This window comes from Mastacembelus armatus, chromosome 21 (assembly GCF_900324485.2).
Source record: "Mastacembelus armatus chromosome 21, fMasArm1.2, whole genome shotgun sequence".
In the NCBI taxonomy this organism is placed as follows: Eukaryota; Metazoa; Chordata; class Actinopteri; order Synbranchiformes; family Mastacembelidae; genus Mastacembelus; species Mastacembelus armatus.
The window spans coordinates 22540484-22560604 of record NC_046653.1 but is presented as its reverse complement, the minus strand read 5'-3'; the positions used below and the strand labels follow the sequence as shown (position 1 = coordinate 22560604).

Sequence of the window (20121 nt, the reverse complement as noted above, 5' to 3'; positions counted from 1 at the left end):
CCTTGGACCTCATTAAAACCCTGAGCGGGAGAAATACTATAGTACAGAGAGCATTTTCAGTTTCCATGTAAACAATAAGTAAATGAAAGGCTCAGGCTCTTGTGCCTTGTATGGACCAAAGCTCTTCCCATGTGATTCCTTATTTCTGGAAATGTAGGCATGAGCTGCAGGAAACTTTATCACCACCTTGTTGATAAAACACTGAAGATTTGCAAGTTTTCACTTTGTTGTTTGTAGAAGAAGCGAGAGCTGCCTGAGCCATGTTGACGCCACAGTTCTGAGTGAATTTCCAGCTTGTGAGTGACTCGGTGGCCAATGATGCAAAATATAGAGGCCCAGTGTGTAGTATTATTTTCCCCAATAACCATTTTTTATCATATTGCTGCTTTTCATAGCAAAGACTGTCTGTCAGTCAAGACAGAGCCAGGTAAATATTTCACTTATTAAATACTAAACATCTGAATCTCCATACTAAACACACTGAATCGAACAAACATCCGAAACTGATTATTTTAATGAAGCTTCATTGTTTTGAGTGTTTCAGCACATTTAGCAACATCAGCTAGTTAGTTGACACACACTGTCAGCTGTTAACTTCAAGTACTGTACTGTATAAGTAGTTTTAACACAAAGCTGTTCTGTGTATTATGAGTTGTGTAATATGTTGAGGGGATATGGAGGACACCGTTGGAAAGACTGGAACCATCTGCTTCATTCATCCATCATCCCCAGCTGACCAGCACCATCCACTCACACTGATGCAGGAGGAAAACAGGCCCGTTATAACCTGAAGTTATTTTTCAGTGGCTCTTACGGTCCCAACCTCCTCCTCTGACCTCTGGCTGCAGCTGTCCAGACAACGCCGACAACCAAACCAAACATCTTATCAGGACATAGAAATCTTGTGTTTCTTACCTAAAACAGTAACCTGGAGGATCACTTGGTTCTATCTCTGCCTTTGGGAGGCTTACATTTCCAGCTTTAAAAACAGGCTGCAGGCAGGACCTTTCAGTTCAAGAATGAAATGAAATGAAATGTTTTTTTTTTATATGACTGGAACAAATTTGTCCCTGCCGAGAAGATGAAACTGGGTGGAAACAGCAGAACAGCCTTCACTGGTACCTGAAGAGATTTCATTACAGCTGCACTGATAAACACAAACTATTACATTTGCATGTTGGTGTGCATGGTGTTGTTCTACACGTCAAAGCTAAAAGCTACTCCTACAAAACAGCAGGTTGTTTACTTCTGCACCATTCTGCATCCCCAGCTGCACAAAAATAAATGCTTACCATAGTAGTCCACTAAATGCATCAAAGGCCTGTGAAAATATTTGGTGAAAGCAGATGACAGCACTTGTGACGGCAGAACACATTCTACATGAAATACATTCATCGGTAGAAACACGACAATAAATGGACTCTTCTGTCTGCCGCTAAACCCGAGGCCCATTCAACAATCACGAGCGATTTTACAAGCCGGATGAATGAAACCCACACACTGCAGGGTAGTTGGTCTACTGCCACAATGGCTGGTAGATGAATGCAAACAAAAATCTCACGGTGGAATTCATTTTCCACCTTCACACCAAATGCCACAGGGTTTTGTTCAAAAACAGACAGATCACTAACCTGATTTCTAAACAGTCCCTGGTGATTTTTACATGCAGGTTTTCCCTGATTATTCTACTGTTTTGTAAACTACCTAAGCAAGTTTTTGTAAACAGTGATATGAATAAACTATGTGTCCTGTAGAGCAGATCTTAGTCTCCATCGGGGCTTTTTTCAGAAATCCTGTGTCCAGTCGTCCAGTTTTTAACGACAGAAGGAGACTTTTTTTTTTAACCTTGGTAGTAGTGATGCTGCTGGCTACAGCTCCTCATTTTAATCCAATTCATTGTCGCTTTGAGAGTCCGGTCCTGCACAGTTCATCAATGATTAGCCTGTGATTTGATGTAACCTGCAGCAGTTCAATACAACACTATTCACAACAGTTCAGCAACTGTTCACTGACTTTGATTCTGTCTTATGTCGACTCCACTTAGTACCATTGCTAATATGATGCCGCTCTCGCCCTCAGTTTTAAAATAAATAAAAATTCAATAAATTAAAACTCAGAGTCAAAAACCATAGCAAGGTTCAGTGAATCCAGTCCAAAAAACTCCATGTTGGTGGTTTTCATTTGGACACACTTTCTGAAATATCTGCTCTCCACAGTGACCTCAGAACTGACATCTCTTCTCCCATCAGGTATCTTAAGTTTTTATTAAGTTCCTCCAGGAGGTCACTGAAGCTGCCGGCAGGTAACATGCACTTTAATTCTCTAAAGGCTGAAAATCCTGCCAGTACTGTGGAGCGAGACGCTGAATCCTCAGCTCAGTAAGATCCTCAGGATAATAACCAACACTAAGGGATGAAACTACTACCGCATATATTTTAGCCTTGATCAGTCTGATTTCCTCTAGCTCTAACCAGGCTCTTTAATCGTCTACTAGAGGTGCTTATGATCTTCAGTTAGATAAAATTAGATGATCACAAACACATCGTCATCTGTCACAGTGTAGATTTTTGCAATGATTTCAATTGCTGCTCAGGTAAACATCAAGACATATTTTAGTGATTCAGGTTTCGAACACCAGTGTACCCTTTGCTGGGCCAACACCTCACAAATCTGTTTAATATATTCTGTAAAATTAACCAACTTCACTGAGCATGGCTGGAAATATTCTCCATGTTGGTGCTGATTCTGCTGAGCAGCTAGTGAGGCCACCTACAGGCCAATGCCAGCATTACACAAGCGTCCCTGAGCTGGAGCAGTGTTTCCTGGGGTGAGATAAACCCACCCACTGCAGACCCAGGTTAAGGAGATGGGCTCAGCACTGGGATAAGTGTTCACTGTAAGAATAAACATAAATATAATATGCTGCTCACAGTGGTTATTTTCTCAACTCTGAGCTGGTTTCTTTGGGTTTCTATGGGCTGCCCAGTTGATGGGACCTATACGTAATGACTGATAGCAGGTGAGCAAATGTTAGTCAGCTATTAAATATTGTATGGTCAAAGTCTGAGCTGTTTTTCTTGCTTAAAGGTCTGGTTTATATTCTATATTTTAAATGTATGGTAGTGATAATACTGGTGCTCTTGTGGTTACAGATGGATGGTTACAGATTGGTCTCCTGTCCATCACAGCGTGTTGCCCATGCTGCTGCTCACCAGCCCTTTGATATTGGTGACGGGCCGGACGTCGTGCAGCTGTCTTCTTCTGTCAATGAACGTGGCCAAACGTGTCGTGTCCAGAGGTGTCTTGGAGTACTCCCCACCGTGTGCACCCCCACGACCCACCCACGGGTGCTGCAGACAGGAGGTAGCACTTGGCCTTTTCCGTTGATCCTGCTGCAGCACTGAGGAGACAAAGTCCCTCGCTGCCTGGCTGACATCGTGGAAGTATTCATCTGGGAAGCAAAAATCCAGGCGACAGATGTTGACACAGGTTTCCTCTGGTGATTCATCCAGAAACGGGGAAACACCACTGAGCATCACGTAGGCCAACACTCCAACGCTCCACACATCTGTGGCAACAGAGACCGGTGTCCCACGGATGAGCTCAGGTGCTGCAAACTCTGGGTTTCCAAGCAGGAGGTGAACGTAACGGCGGTGAGCGGACAGCTGGACAGCATCACCAAGGTCAATGAGTTTGATGCCCGGCGTAGGAGAATGGAGGTCGACCATTATGTTCTCAGGCTAGAGGAGAAAAAACTAATGATTACTAATAAATCTGATTCTTCAAAGGAAAATACTTAGAAACATACGCTACATTACAAGAGCAACTCTGTAAGTGTAACGCACAGCAGATAACAAAATGCATTTCCACAAATGCACAGAATTAAAAATAAAAATTTGTAGCACACACATATGGATCTCACCTTCAGGTCCAGGTGTGCTACTCTGCAGGTATGAAGGTGCTGCAGAGCCTCTAATGTTTCTCGGATGAAAAATGCCACTTTCTCCTCCATCAGCTCATCATGGGCGACGAGGTAGTCGAGCAAACGACCGTCCTCTAGCCTGACACACAACATGAATAAATTTTAAATCGAACTTTAGATAATGTGATTGTCTTTGCTGACTATCTGTGTCCTGTAGCCTTCTGGTTATATATCAAAACAGAAATATTTCCCCACAGTGAAAACATCTAAAAGTTTTTCTACTTCTTGGTCATTTTTAAAACACCGGAGAGAACTGGACGACAGAAAGACCATAGGCAATCAGCACAGTTTACAGTATTCTCATTTAGATGTTTGTTTAATTCAAGTCACACTCACAGCTCCAGGATCAGCATCAGAGAGGTGGTAGACTCATATGTGTCCAACAGCGCCACCAGCTGGTGAGTCTGTACATGTCGGAGAATATCCGCCTCATGAGCCACCTGCTCCTTCTTCTGCATCTTCTTACTGACAAACTTCACTGCAACCTAAACAGCAAAAAGTGGCATAAAAGACAAAAGGTTCACTGCAACCTGAACGATCCAAAACTATCTTGAAAATGCAGATATGCTGAACCTGACAGAAAACAAAATACACACAAAATACTTCAGTAATACTTCTAACAATGTGTAATAAACTTCACCTCTTTCTTTGTGGACTTGTTGAGACATTTTCTCACCACAGAAAATCGTCCCCTAGTGAAAACAATTGAAGGACAAAGGGCAGAAAGCGGTTTACAAAATATAGAGTTAGCACACCTCACTGATATCAGTGTGTCAGGTGTTAGAAAAATCAGTTTTACCTTCCAATTTCACTGATCTCAGTAAAAGTTGAGTCAAAGTTTTCTTTCCACTGGATTCCTGTTCCATCATAACCAGAGTCTGGAGAGAAATATTGGAGACGGTCTGAATAACTTTAAAAAATCCTGTTTTTTGTTGTTTGTTCTAAAACTTTAGGGTTGAACACGGCAGCACCTACAGGCTCCTAGCAGGAATTGACATTAGTCTTTTTTAACAGGGAACTTGCACTTCCATTAAAACAGGAGACGAACACGAGACCAAAGAAAAAAAGGTCAAGAGTCTATTTATTGGTTAAACCTCAAATTAAATTCCTGAATCCTGCTTGAATAATGTTGCTGAGTAGCATCTTTCAGTAGACTCGGTCTGGAGATATGTTTTCCCATTTGTCTCAGGCCCAAACAAATACAAATAAGTGATGTTACTGGCTTATTTTTACATATGGAAAAGCTTTGAGCCTTCTAAAAATAGTTTCATTATAAAGAAAAACAGCTTTTGTGCCTGTGACTGTGTGTGTCTGTGTGTGCAGACGTACTGCTGCTGGGCAGCGTGACCATGTTTGAGGGCTCGGATGGTGGACCGACACCCCAGCGGTTGGAGGCTCGCACTCTGAACTGGTAATGACCACCGGGGATGAGAGAGTCGATCTGAACACACTCCTCTCTGCTGCTGGCCACCTGCTGCCATAACAGCGAGTCTAATGGACAGATATGGAGAGAAATAAGAGGGAGGAGAGAAAAGGTTTTGTTTGGCTGCGTGTTCGGCCTCAAACAGCATCTTCTCATTCTGTTGCTCATTTTAAATAAATCACCTTCCTGTCTGTATTCCACCGTGTAGCTGCTGACAACACAGTGAGCAGATGAAGCTGGAGCTGGCCAGTGAACCATCACAGCTGTGCTGCTGGCCTCCTGCGCCACTGGCCTCCCCGGGGATGCTGGGATACCTGCAAGAAGGACAAACCCATATGCTGTCAGCAAATCACTGCAGCTGCTCCATTTACAGTGAACACCAGGGTTTCTAGAAGACGCAACAGACAACAAAACACATGGAAACTAACATTTCTCTGCACCATTACAATTACCTGTTTAACTAATGCAACTAACTGAACATTAAATATAAAGCTGTCAGCAGTCAGTACCAGTCTTCTTTTATAATTCACAGCAAGACAGTAAGTACAGGTATTTCCTAAAACCATTTAACTGGTTATTTATTGTTCTGTTATGATGAAATGCAAGATGCATTACCTTGCACTTTAATGGAAGCAGAGGAGGAGGCAGAGCCATGATCATTAATGGCAACACAGGTGTAGATTCCTGTATCCTGAGGCATCAGGTTACAGATCTTCAACAGGATGTCACCTGTATCCCTGGAGAGGAGGAGGAGCAGGAGGAGGAAAGGATGGAAGAAAAGAGAAAGGAGAAACAGAGGAGAGAGGAGAAACAGAGGAGAGAGGAACAGGGTATGAGGTGAAGCAGGAAAAGAAAGAGGAGCAGGGATAAGCTTGGTTTGGAGGAAAGCAAAGAGGTTAACTCACTGCAGTAACCACAGAGACCACAGTCAGTAGCACTTGGCGTTACCTGATGTCTATGGTGAAGCGGCTGTTGCTGGTCACTGGGTTCTGGTCGGGGCCCTTCAGGGTGATGGAGGGTTTGGGTCGCCCACACACTTTACAGCAGAGGACCACAGTCTCCCCAAATGCACACACCACGTCTGACAGAGGGACGAGGAACTCTGGAGCCACTGCACACATAAATCACACCAAACCACTGTGCAGCCAGCACTTACTCCAGTTTCTACTGCTTTTGTACTAATTGTACCATAATTCACCGAATACTCTTTTTTTTGTGAGCCACGTGAGCCTGCAGGGAGTGGCAGACAAGGGTTTCCGAAACATGATTTCATTCTTTTGATCATTAAATACAAGTTGACAGTAAAATGACCACAGTCTCTCCCTAACTATAAATGTAATGTTTTTTTTTTTTCCTGAATAGCAGATAAAGCCAAATCAAACCTAACTCTAGCAGAGTCAGCACAGGCCACACTGTCTGTCCTGGCACTGGTGCATTAAGTGTTAGTCGGTTCACGTTTATATGGTTGCCAGATTTGGGCAACGATTAGAGATGTTGAATTGATGTGGCCCAGTTAGCAGCTCCACTCCCAGAATCAGCCCAGGGGCCTGTAATCATTCATTATCAGATGACGCACTTCAGAAAGCAGATGTGCAGCTGGGTCAAAATGTGACACACGGGTTTTATTTAGCAAAAGTGGGATGAAAACCACACACACTGGGCACTGTTGGCGGTGGTGAGAAGACTTTGGGAGCCACTCTGTGAACTTTTGTGACTTTTCACACCAATTAGTCATTTATCAATGAAATTTATATCATTGTGACTGTCCTTGAAGACAAAGAACTGCAACAGCTAAAGCTAATTAATGCCAATGTATTTAGCAGACTGAGGTGGATCAATCATGTGGGCAGATTCTTTGTGCATCTCTTACCTTCCTGGATGAAATTTGGGTTGAGAAGCTGTAAAACAGATGAGGTTAAAGTTTATGTGAGGTTTAATTCTCAATTCATGCACACATGGCATATAAAAAAAAAAAGTCTGCAAGTCTTTACTTGGCCTTACCTCCATGCCCGTCTTCGGGTCGAGATCATCATCACAGTCCGACTCATCTGAAGTGTGAGTGTCCTGGTGCAGAACGAAGGGAAAAGACAAGCAGGACGAAAAACGGGAGGGAAGAGTGAGATGGAAAGAAGGAGAATAAACACAAACGACCAGAAGAACAATGGAAGGAGAGAAGGGAGAAATTCAAATGGGAATGGGAGTAAGAAAGTAAGAAAAACAATTGTCAAAAGAAAAGATGAGAGAAAGAGGAAATGAGCAGGAAGGCAGAACATTTGGAGCATGTGTGTTTACTAATCGAGGGTTTTAACCACATTGGAGGGTAATTACAGTTTCAGCACCCTGGTGTTGTTGGCTGATACTCACCTCAGAGCTGTTTTGGTGTCTGAACAATCCTTCAACACTTCAAGACCCCATGTCATTTCTTTTTCATGTTCTTTACATCATTACTTCTCTACCCCCCTTTTTACACTTTACACTGAAGCTTCCCCACAAGAAAACTCATTGAAGTCAAAGCTTAGAACAGTCTGCAACAGATTCAAGTTTTAACCTGTAATACATATTGTTGTCCACTGGAGGGCAGCAGGAACCACACATATTATATTACTCTGAGTAGAAGGGTGAATTGCTTATTTTCACCTTTAGTATAACATTACCACTCATTTGGAGTCATGCTTGTGTCCACCTGATGAACGTAAGTGTAGTAGTCCCTCTGTTTTAGTTCAGTTTCTAGTCTCCAGTATGTTCACAAACAGTAAAAGTACAAATAATAAAAACAATAACTGCAGATTCAGGGTCTTTAGGTTAATTACTGTTAGTGGTTCCCTTGACATTTCCACATTGTTATTATAAAGTATAAGAGCTTTAAAGAGGCACCTACAGTCGTCTATGGTGTCTACTGCTTGTTGACCTCAGCTCCACTATGTTAGAGCACTACAGAACGCTAGTTAACACGGCAGAGTCAGTAAAAACAAATCCACATTTAAATCAGTGTAAGTCAGTGAATTCTACCTCTATCCATGCAGGAGGAGGGAGAAATAAATCACAACACAAAAACAAACCAGACTTTATTTTCCAACTCGGTGAACTCGAGGGTTTGGGGTAAAACAAAAGGATTAAATGAAACTTGCAGTGTTGTTCGTTAGTGGTTCTCAACCAAGATCTTTTATGTTTTGTTTTTACTTCCATATTTATTCTATATAACATTTTTTTCAACTATCCCCAGCCATGTTAAACTTTAGGGCCTGTTCACACCAGCATTTATAACATACATGACTTACTAACCAGCCCCTACTGCAGCCACCACTACTTATAAAATATACTGTATAGTCTAATTATTTTACATTTTCAATGTTTCCCAGCAGTTTATAATAATAATGATCAACCAATAAAATTTGCAAGACCTGGATCTTAATAAGTGTCTGAAAATGAATGGATGGATTAACCAGTTTATATCAGTTTAATCGACACTTACCCATTATGGAGTAATGAGCCTCCTAGTTATTGCAGCCACCAGCACAGTGTTTGCTACAGGTTTGATACTTCTGACTGAAATGCCACAAAAAGGAGGAACCAGCCTCCGACATCCACAATCTACAGTCAAAACAATCCAACTTGATAGTTTATGTGTGTCTCCCAACTGGCCCCAGTCATTTTTATAGCTAACATTTTCCCCTACAGAAAAACAGGATTGGATTTGATACCTTCGTTGGCTTCTTTAGAACAAAACTAAATTCAGTTTTCAAACTTTTCAAGACCTGCAGAGACCCTGAACTAAAGAAACAGACATCATTGGATATAAAGGTGGTCAATAAGTGGCTTTTTATATCTGAAACTTAAAGTTGACCAGTTTCACACTAACTGAGACAGAAATACAAAATGAATCGTGCACAGCATAGTCAACAAGTGTCTAAATCTGTGTCTGGTGCAGGTTGAGAACCACTGCTGGAGACAAACTGGGACACATGAAAACTCCTGTGTGTGTTTGTACGTTTGCACACACACGCGGGTTAAGAGGAAAAAATAAAAACCAAGTCGGGCAGGGGGCAGGTAAGGGGTTTTGGCACACACATATGAAATGACCAGCGTGCGCCGTCGGCCTGCTTTACTCACTTTGCCCTTCGCCCCAGGGGCCGGGGAGGTGAGCGGGGGAGGGGGTGTGGTTTCTTTGGGTTTACGGAGAAAGCCATTCTCCTGACCTCTGACCCCCATTGAGGAGATGTCCTTGGCTTCAGCGCGCTTCCTGGCACGCAGCGTGTTCCATGACAGAGACTTCCTGTACAGTACAGGAACGAGAGACGTCAACCAGCCAATAAGAGAGCAGAGCAGTGGGGTCCAGCTTAGTCTGGCTGCAGAGCCAACACAGCTATCGGGTCACAATGAGTCAGGACCCAGTCAAGTTCGCTACTGAGGCAAAGTAACATGTTGTAACATGTAACATGTGCATTGATGGTTATGGTGGAGCTGAAGTGGAGTCACTATGGAAAAACCTCATTAAATCAAAATGTGTGTATGTCCTGACTGTGTTGCCTGAATCTGCAGCCAGACTCTTCTGGTCCGTTTAGATACAGGACAGGACGGTCAGAGTGTTAGAGCAACACTGGTTGGACTGGGAGAGAGAGAGCCAGAGAAACATGAGACAAACAGTAACATACTGGACCCCAGACACATCCATTTAACTCTGTATCAACATACTACACATAGAGCGACAACCCATGTAATGCCCAGTGTCACTGCTCTTCTCATTTCTGTTTAACATGAAGTCATTGTTAATGCTTTTCATTTAAGTGCATCATTTATTCTCATGCTAAAAAAACCCAAAGATTTCTTTGCTACACCAACATTTTTAAGAACTTTTATTTATATTTAAAGATTGTACCTTTTGTGGAGTGTCAAACCGTCAAGGTTAGTAAGAACTGAAACAAAACGTGTGAAAAGAAAAGCCACTACTATAACAACCAACGCAAAAAGCTGAAATTAACCAGAGGGAAAGGGTGCAGACAATTTTATACCTGTTGCTCTAGTGTTTATTTAACATCATGTTTAATATTTAATAACCCTTTTAGCTAAACCTTTAATAAATAAACCCTCCCCTATTCAACTTCAGTCTAATTTCTAAGAGTTTCCTTTGTACAGATAAAAATTAAACCATCATGACTGTTGAAATTATTTTTTTCTCTTCTCACTTCAATTATTTCATTTCTGAATTTTGATCCAATTGAACAAGTGCAAACACAGGTAGGCAGGCTGTTCAGTTTTGCGTTTACTGTTGGAGTTTATTTACAAATATTAAAAACTACAAACTGTCAGTAATCTTCAGCCTAACGCACAACAAAACAACTTCACCTTCACATCGCTTTGCTAACTCATGCTCAAATCCAAAAGGTTTATTTTACATATTTAAAAAGCATTTTAAATCATTATTATTATTATTATTAGGCTACCAACAGTACAATGCTGACCATTGCCATTAAATGAAACATATTGCACAACCTGACTTCATATTTTTTCTCATCTTAAATAGTGCAAAAGGGATTTTTTTTTAAAAACAGGAATGTTCTAGAGTCTCTGCTGAAAAAACAAAATGAACTTTGTACAGTGACGTGTCGACATAAACAAAAGCAACATCGAGGAGGAAATAAATCCAACTTTGTCTATAAAATAAAATAATAATTAACAAGGCAGAAAAACAAACAACAGGAATAAAACACAAATTTCTGTATCGATTGCCACAGACAACAAATTAAATCTTCTCCACTGAGGAGAACAGGGCTGAGTCCACCTGAATGATCCAGGTGAGGTTTTTTTTTTTTTCCAAAAATAGTAAAAAGAAACATAATACAAAAAAGAAGAAAAGTGGGGTGTTAGGAACTGAAATAAGAGTCCGGTTTTAGCTCCACGAGTGTCAATGGTTTCTCTCTGGTTTCCAGAGTCAGCTACTTACACAATTTTCTATCCAGTCTATTTCCCGCAGGATAACTCTTCAGTACTCGTTTACAGAGAAATTTATCAGTGTGTTTTAGTTCGTTAGCAAGCCTGAAATCCATTTCCATGTAGCTGCCAAGAGCTGCAAAGTGAAAATGGCTCAGAAAGCTGCAGCAGCTTGATGGACAGTAAGAGACCAGTTCTGTACCTTTTACCTCCACAGATCAAGTCAGGAGTTCAAACACCAACATAAAGTCTCCTGCGAAGTCCAAGAGTTTGTTTGTATGGGAGGAGGAGGGAGAGGAGATGAAGGAATGAGGAGTTAGGAGGTGAGGGCAGAGGGAGTGAGTAGTTACATACTGGGGGTGGGGGCTGAGTCAAAAACAAAAAACAAAACAAAAGCAAACAGAATTGGGGAGACAGGGCTTTGTCACCTCAGTTCTCTCGTCCAGTCCGAATACTTGGTTTCGAGCCCAACCAGAAGTGCGTCTGTCTGCAGGGAAAGAAGTGCTGCGTGGGTGGGGGACTTACTTGATGTTGTTGGCATCAGCCACTGCTGCTGAGAAGGAGGACGTAGAGGAGGAGTCTTTTATGGACTTTGTGGGTGGGCCCAAGACGTGTCCTGGCACCCAGCCCTCAGCGGCAGGTGACTGACTGTTGGCTGGCCGGTAAACAAGGTACATGTTCTGCTGGTTGGTGGCCAGGATTTGGACGGTCTCCCCCTGACTGACACAGATCTCATTCTCTTTGAGTGCAGAGTAGTCCTGGGTGACCAACATGGTGGAGGAGACGCCATTACAGCCGCCGTTACCATCCTGAGGAGGCAAAGGAAAGGATGGCAGAAAGAGAAGGAGAGGAGAAGGCAAGAGGAGAGAACAACAAGGGGAGTAGAGCAAAAGATGAAAAGGATGGAGGAAAAGAGGACGAGGCAAACAGAGGACAAGGTTAAGGTGTGTTTATGTGGGTTGGATAACGGGGCTGCTGGCTGTGATGATGTTACAGCTGACCCCAACCTGAGGAGGAGCAGAGGGAGGTCAAGACCAAGGAGCAGGAGGAGGAACAATGACGGTGCAGAGCATCAGAAATCAAAACAGTCCTAAAGCTTATGTCAAATATTACTATGACCTATATTTATATAATTCTATTATAAAAATATCATATTGTATTTCCTACTGCAGCTCACAACACAAGACAACAACAAAGATATTTGCTGCTGAGATGTGTTTGCCTCCACCTTGGTAAAGCAAATGTGAGAGGCTTAAACACTGCCAGTCATCAAAAACAAGACTTTCAGGTGTGTAAAGTTACTGCCAGCAGCACCTGCAGCTGCAGCTATTGGGTGGAGCAAAGACCTTATTCCCAAACAGGGAAATTACATAATGATGCAAAAACAAAAGTGAAATTCAGCCTGATCACTTTGTTAGTTTTGTTTTTACAAAAGCAGACGACGGAAATGGAATTTGAAAAATTAAACTAATCAGAAAAACTAATCAGTAACTTCACTTTCCAGAAACTGTGTCTTGTTATTCAGGACGATCCACATATCTCAGTGTCAGTTGTCTCTCTTATTATTTCCACAGCGAATGAAACTAAACTATCTGCAGAAGCCCAAGGACTAAGTAAGAAAAGAGGCACTTTGGTGGTGTCGAGTGAAAGTGGGTCAGAAAGAGCACAGCTTGGTTTCTGTGTATATTTAGATATATAAGCTGAAACAATACGCTGCTATACCTGCAGTGGCCCAGATTTTAACCTTGGTTTTTAGGGACAGGTAACAGAGAGAAAAAGTTTGCTTCATGCCCCAGATCACTGTGCTGCAGCCTATGGTCTGTGGGTAACAGCTGAGACAAGACTAGTGCGAGATGAAGAGGAGCTGTACGTCTAAAATCTAGACCCTGAAAAACATCTAGACTGAAAGGGAAAACAAAAAGTACTTGAACAAACAAACAGTAAAAATATACAAGTATAATTGTATGACAGAATGAGCCAACAACCCAGTTTCCCTCCCATCATGCTTAGTGGAACGTACCCTGGGGTCGAAACATGACGAACCGCCATTGGAGGTAGACACTTTGATCTGGCTCCTCCCTCTCTCCGTCTCCTTGTCTCCGAGCCCGACCACAGACGACGGCCGGCTGCGAGAGGACATTGTTGGGCGGTTCCCCGAGGATGAGCGGTTTCTGGTGAGTGACGAGCTGCTGCCTCCTGCACTCTTCTCCTTCTGGTACTCGATGGGTGACTGGAGAGCTAGAATCACACACACATGGAAAACAGTGGTGTCAATTTAGGTTTCTGACTCAGGTCTTGGTTAGGAATGGGGGCTTTGGATCCTGTTGGTTTTAAAGTATATTAAAAACAGCAACATGTTTCAGCCTATTATGTACACTCTACATACTTCCCTGTCCTGTTGGTGTTGATTTAATATTTGTTTACCTTTTGCACATGCAAAATATAGTTATTTTCATTACCGATGAAAGCACACCTGCAGGAACCTAAAACCTGCTCAAAATACATGTAGGTCACAGTGACTGGTTCTTCATTCAAATTTATATTATGATCGGGTGCAGTTCAGTTTCATGAGGGGAAATTTTTTCTTGGTGCATTCAAGTGCAATCAGGGCATCTTAACCTTAATTCAGTTTGTGATGTGTGGGATGAAAACAAAACAAAAATGAAAACGACCCAGTGTTTTCTGTTCATATTTCTTTTTTTTTAAAAATTAAAATACTCTGGGTGTGTTTTCTCACCAGACAGAAAGTTGCTCTGAGCGTCCAGGACTTCCTGGATGTGTCGGACCCAGATCTGTTTGATGTCGATGTTGGCGGCCTGCAGGGTGAAACGCTCCGATGAGCCGCGACACGACAACACAAACTTACAGGGGTCGTTATCCACACTGTCCTCCAGGCCGAGGTAAGAGACCTGTGGGGAAACAGGAGGAGTTTTATTTATCATGAATTAGTGGAATTAATAAAAATATCTGGTATAAAACTTGTTCCAAATCAATTATGTCACGACCCCTAACGGGATCAACTGAAAGAAACACAAACTGAAATTAGTAAAAATGTGCATCTCTGGTCTGGCTTACCTTGATGCTCTTTTTGAACTGGTATCCGGGTGTGGACGACCCCTTCCTGAGCAGCTCACTGAAGATGACAATCTGCTCAAACAGGAAGACTCGTCGTTCTTTGGAGCGTGACAGGACACCGGAGTCCTGCTCTGTCACAAAGAAGGTTTCTTGCTGCAGCAGTTTTCCCTGACTGGTCAGTTTACCCTGCAGACAAAATGTGCTGGTCACTCCCTCATTCTGATCCAAGACTAAAGCCAGGTGCTAATGCGCAGAACGATCAGCACTGATGTTAATTTAGTGCTCACTGGTCAATTCTTTCCATTATGAACAGTTAGAGGGTGAACTGTCTACGTGAACTGTCTTGTGTGCAAACGTACCTCGTATCCCTGCAGCCGACCCAGATTCATCATGTCATTACACAGTTTAGGAACCTGAGACATCAAATCTACTGCTTTCTGTAATAGACAGAGAGATCTAAATCATTTTCTCAGCTCATTTCAGGGGTGATGAATTCTCTATTTTAGGGTTTTTTCAAGACAAGAAAATTAGTTGAGTTTTTACCTCAATTTGTTCGCAGTCCATCCCTGCTTTGGAGCTGTACTTCAGAAAGTCCTGTAGAGAAACACCCACACCACTGAACACACTGTCGCTTCAGGTCACTACAGTCTCCATATATTACTTTAACACAAACTGACAACAGGTGCACATTGTCCTCTTTGTCCCCTGTTACAGTCAGTAACAATTCACGTCAACACATCTGCAACACAGCTTCTTATTGAGCCTCAAAAATCTACAGGGAAACTTAAGCTTGAATTCAATTACATCCCTCAAATGGCTTATCACCCTGATTTTATTTAAGTTGCCTTCTCCAAGTCTGTGGGAAATATTTTAGCTGCTTCAGTCCTGCTAAACATCAAGGGGAACATATGAGCTTTTCACAGAAATTAATACCTTCACACAAAAGACTGTCGTGGGTTTTCTTTCTGATTGATTTTTGGAAAACGTCTAGATTTCTACTAAGCAATAAGTATCTTCTTCCACAGAGGGCACAGGGAAATTAAACACAATGTAGAGTAGCTTTGTTAGGAGTTTTATGAGATTCATCCATTCATCTAAACCATCTAATTCAGATTATTCCTACAAATAAACACCACACCTGTTAATGTGCTATATAATTCAATAAAGGATTTTGTGCTTAAGTTACCTTCAGCAGCAGCTGGTATTTGGTGATCCTCTGGATTGGTTTGATGAGGAAGTCACTGATGCTCAACCTGGACTGGATGTCTTGCTGGATTACCTGGAGGAACAACAACAGTCTCAAAATATTTCTCATCCATTTGTTTTATTGAGGTTTATTTTAATGAATTTAATTTGGGCAGGTTTTATCCAGATAAACAACGATGAAAATGACTCAAACCTTCCATCACTTATGTCCACCAGACATCATTTTAGCAACCCGCTGTGTTTTATGACACAACAACAACTAACACAGTAATAATCAAAGTCAAAACATCACTTACATCAAAATATGTGTCATATTCTGCTACGATGAATTCTGACTTGGGCTTATTCTGACAATAAACCACGTACATGTGGAGTCTCCTCTCCTGCAACACACAGCGTTTTTTCAGACAGGAGGTCACAGGCACATGTCAGATATATCGACATAACTAGACATTAAAGTAAAGAACATAAATATCACATAGTGCTTTGCTCACATGTTTGATAAAAAGCTCAGGAAGGTGTTCATGGTCTTCCAGACATTTCTCCAGTTCTCCTACGAAGAAGCTGACAGAGACACAAAGACGGTTCACGTTAGTTTTCACATACACATTGGAGACTGCTGTCTGCCTCCGCCTGAGTCCTCTTTGCGCTTAATTCCTGTTTTTGGACATCAGTGCTGAACTTACTCTCTGTGCCAGTCATAGATCTGGTGGATGTTCCCAAAGACAATTTTGTCTTTTCCTTTCATGTCGTCTGGGACACCCTTCTCCTCGATCCTCTTCCTGAAGCCCTGCAGGGTCACACACGGTCGGCAGGTCAGTTTTTGACACAGTTTTCAGATGAACTTACAAATTAAAGTAGAAGAAGCCGAGCCAGAAAATGAAATTAATAAAGGCTGCTTTAGGGGATCACACAATGTACAGAGAGCCTGATGCTGAACCATGAACTGAAGATGGCCCAGCACTTATAAGCCTATTTCCTCAGCAGTGTCTCACCTCCACCACGATGCCCAGGTCTTTGACGTAGTCCTTCTCTGTCTGAATCAGCTCGTTGAGAACAAACCTGAACACAACAAACAGATCACCGTGAGCTCCTGCTGCAGCAAGACACTAACACTGTGGTTAAGGAAGCAGTAGTGATGATACACTATAGTACTTACATTCGTCCTCGCATAGCTTTGGCTCTCTGCTCCAGTTCAGGGTTTCGTGGCTGGACAGGAGTGGTTTTTTCTGGTGGGGAGAGAGAGGAGAAACCGGGGTACGCTCCTGGCTCCAGAGTCTGCAGAGGAAAGAGTCAGTGTTTAAATGGAGCCATAGATTCCAAAGACACAGCTGAACATGACAGTTCACAGACACTTCCCACTCAAGAGTTTCATGAAGCTCAGACCCAAGAAGAATCAAACAGGCTTCTACATAATACTGAACTTAAGGGTCTGAATTATTTCTGAAACCTCGGCATTTGTAGATACAAGTAACAAATAAATATAAATAACTACTGTATATTTCAGGCTTAAGCAAAATTAGGCAAACTACACAAACTACTGAAAATATGAAGTGTATCACACAAACACAGACACAAATACAGTATAACCCTATAATACGCATATATGACTGTTGGCACTATACATATTGTATTAACTTGGCAAAATAAGAATAAAATGATCCACGCATGATGTGAAGCTTCAGGCGAGCTGCCACAACATTCATTTCTTTCCATCACAAAAGAAAATCTTTTTTAATATTTCACGTCATCCACCAACCATCCACTCAATGACACACACTCACCATCTTTGTTTTAACCAGTTTTTCTATGGCGCTAACCAGCTCTGCAGCGCTGGGCACCTCAGAGGACGACTGCACAGATGTTAGCAAGGACGAAGACTGACAGGACGAGCAGGATAGACAGCATGTGAGGAGGAACGGAGGTAAATGAGAGAAGTCAGAAGAAATAAAGGAGAGTTATGGAACAAAGGCAGAGTATGGCAGTAACAGCTGTTAGAAGGGGAAAACAGCAGATTAGAGCCAAACGCACATCAGGAAATGTGCCAGGATTGAAAAATCAAGTTAGTTCAAAGCTCTGATCATTACAGACATACTACCTCAATCTGTAATAATAAATCCATAGTCATACTCACAGTGAAATACGTACAGTTGAGAATTGGCACAAATAAAGGAAATTTTAAAAATACAATTGAAAAGCCAATTAAAAAGCCAATATAAAAATAACAGGAGTAAAATAAAACATAAACTCACATATATAGACACACACACACACACACACACACACACACACACACACAAAGTGAAACACGTTAATATAGAAATCACAGAAAAGAAGAAGGTTTGAAAGAAGCTGATTTGAACAGGGAAATGAAATAAAATCTATTTTAACCTACACTCTTTAAAAAGACCTTCTCAAACCACTGCCAGTCTAAGCCTATCTAACAGAAGGGTTTCTACAATGATCAACATCAGAATAAAAAACCGATAGCTAAACCTCCACCCTGCCCTGTCTCACCTTGTCGTCCTGAGCTGAGGGGTCTTTGATGATCTCCATAGGGGGTGGCAAGGGGGTGTGAGCCTCCTCATCCTGCTCCTCCTCCCCACCGCTCTGCATCCCAGAAGATGCCTTAGAGAGGACTCTCTGTGGGGGGAACGATGCAGAAACCAGAGTCAAACCAGTTTATTATTAAACTGTCTATATCATCTCTTTATTGATCACACTGCTTCATCATAAAATATCCTCCCAGTCAATTTTGTGTCACTGTGATGTTTTTGGACTTTGGCTCCTTAGAAACTCCTGTAAACTCAACATTTCCTCAAAGCTGTTCCTGTTTCTAGAGCTCTTAGAAATGAGTAATGGAACAGGAAGATGCTGAGTCATGCTTTATTTTCGATTGTTTGGGACAGAGCTGATGAATCACAGATATATAATGCCTCGTGGCTCTGGTATGAGGGCAGCAGGCATCATGGACATCAACAACATATAGGCTTTTTCAGGTTTCAGGCTTTTGATATGAGCAACAGCAATGAGCCGCAGAAAAACTACTACAAAAGTCAGTGTCCAGAGGAGAAGTTGTCAGTAATCAGTGACTAATTCCAGTGTTTAAACTTTCTGTGTGTTTTCTCTGTGTCAGAGGGAAAACTCTTAGCCCTTTAATGTCAGTAGTAAAACTGCAGTACTATACTTTTGCTCTTACTGCTCACCTCATCAGTGATGTCATCCTGCAGGTCAATGCTCTTCCTACTTTCCTCTCTTCCAGTTCCTGGTCCTGTCAATCGGACAGTGAACAGGTTTCATTAGTCAAGCAATCACACTAATGTAGAAGAGCAGGTGGATCTTGGCGTGTAAGGATGTGATGAACTGTCCAAGGCTGCAGTAAGTCAGTACATTCACATCAGTACCTGTTCTTATATGTCTGACTGATAACTTTTCACATGGTAGCTCAGTAACAAATTCCTGATTTTCACAGTGAACTAAAATGAAGTGAAAGCATCGGCTACATGGGACGAAAGAAATCTATGAAATTTATGATACTGAAATGTGGTAGAGTCCAATCTAGGGTGTGTTTTGGCTCTGCAAAGTCTCTGTACAGCTCTGACCTGTCAGTAATATGCCCAAAGCTCTGTGATTTTTTTTTTTTTTTTTTTACTTGACCCGTTTATTTCCGCTCGTCTTACCGGTTTTCTTCTGTTTGTTAGTCGGGAGTTTCTTGACAGAGCTGCCATGGCTGAGGCGGCGGACTGGACTGGTCAGCCATTTTCGCAGAGTGTTTCCAGAGCGTTTGGGACCCGGAGAGCTGGACTGCAGCGAGCTGAGGGACGGCTGCGGCTGAAGGTTTGCCACTGACTCGGTCTTCCCATCGGAGCCACTCACAGGATAGTTTTCTGAAAGTAAAGATTCACATTTAAGTAAGAAAGTTTCAGTACCAGTAACCTCTTCTGCATATGCTAGTTTTTAGCTTTTTATTAACTAAGCCTTCATATTTTACCTGCTGCTCCACTTGCAGTACTTGGCGTTTGACACTGACATGTTCAATAACTTACACATGACATTTACAAACTCCTACATTATCAATCATTAATCAGATCAATGCAGTTCATCAGGATTCATTTCATTTTTTAACTGTTTCAATAACATCTGCAGTAAGGGTCACATTATGAACTGATATTTTAAAAATAAAGCTCCATGAACCTTAACAGCAGTAACACCAGACCCAGTGGTCAGTATTTATTTAGAGATATCTTAAATTAGCATCTTAACTAGTCTAAAGGTACAGCAAATACAGATGGATCTTCAAATTCTGTTTGACTTATGAATCTCTAATGTTAGTCCCCTTTTTCTTTTGTTAATTATGTTCAGGCACAATAGCCTCATGTGTTGGTTTTTAAAATTAAGAACTGAACCATTTAAGCAAAAGAAACAGTTTTTAAGGATAAACACAAAGCAGGAAATAAAATTGTGTGTGTGATATCAGTGGCCAGTCCGACTGGGCTGGACCAGTTTG

At 41.9% G+C, this 20121-nt stretch overlaps 1 protein-coding gene across 4 annotated transcripts in view; it reads right to left on the bottom strand.

The window, feature by feature from the left end:
* Positions 1-362: 362 nt before the first annotated feature.
* The window catches only part of kalrna (kalirin RhoGEF kinase a), a 100159-nt gene continuing 80400 nt past the window's right edge, over positions 363-20121 (bottom strand). For 3 of the 4 annotated variants that reach the window (XM_026295187.1, XM_026295188.1, XM_026295189.1), the window contains 15 exons: positions 19295-19501; positions 18821-18885; positions 18132-18257; positions 16774-16892; positions 16610-16676; positions 16301-16404; positions 16109-16178; positions 15911-15997; positions 15595-15687; positions 14952-15002; positions 14768-14845; positions 14409-14594; positions 14071-14242; positions 13354-13571; positions 10948-12142 (listed from right to left, as the gene is read on the bottom strand). In XM_026295187.1, coding sequence (XP_026150972.1) covers positions 11855-12142; positions 13354-13571; positions 14071-14242; positions 14409-14594; positions 14768-14845; positions 14952-15002; positions 15595-15687; positions 15911-15997; positions 16109-16178; positions 16301-16404; positions 16610-16676; positions 16774-16892; positions 18132-18257; positions 18821-18885; positions 19295-19501 — 1931 coding nt within the window. In that variant the 3' untranslated portion in view covers positions 10948-11854. Of the gene's footprint in view, positions 3741-3922; positions 4062-4318; positions 4468-4622; positions 4675-4781; positions 4861-5311; positions 5474-5587; positions 5720-6020; positions 6143-6353; positions 6517-7275; positions 7304-7406; positions 7470-9515; positions 9679-10947; positions 12143-13353; positions 13572-14070; positions 14243-14408; positions 14595-14767; positions 14846-14951; positions 15003-15594; positions 15688-15910; positions 15998-16108; positions 16179-16300; positions 16405-16609; positions 16677-16773; positions 16893-17398; positions 17495-18131; positions 18258-18820; positions 18886-19294; positions 19502-20121 lie in introns of those variants that run through there. The other variant, XM_026295190.1, reaches the window with a different exon arrangement.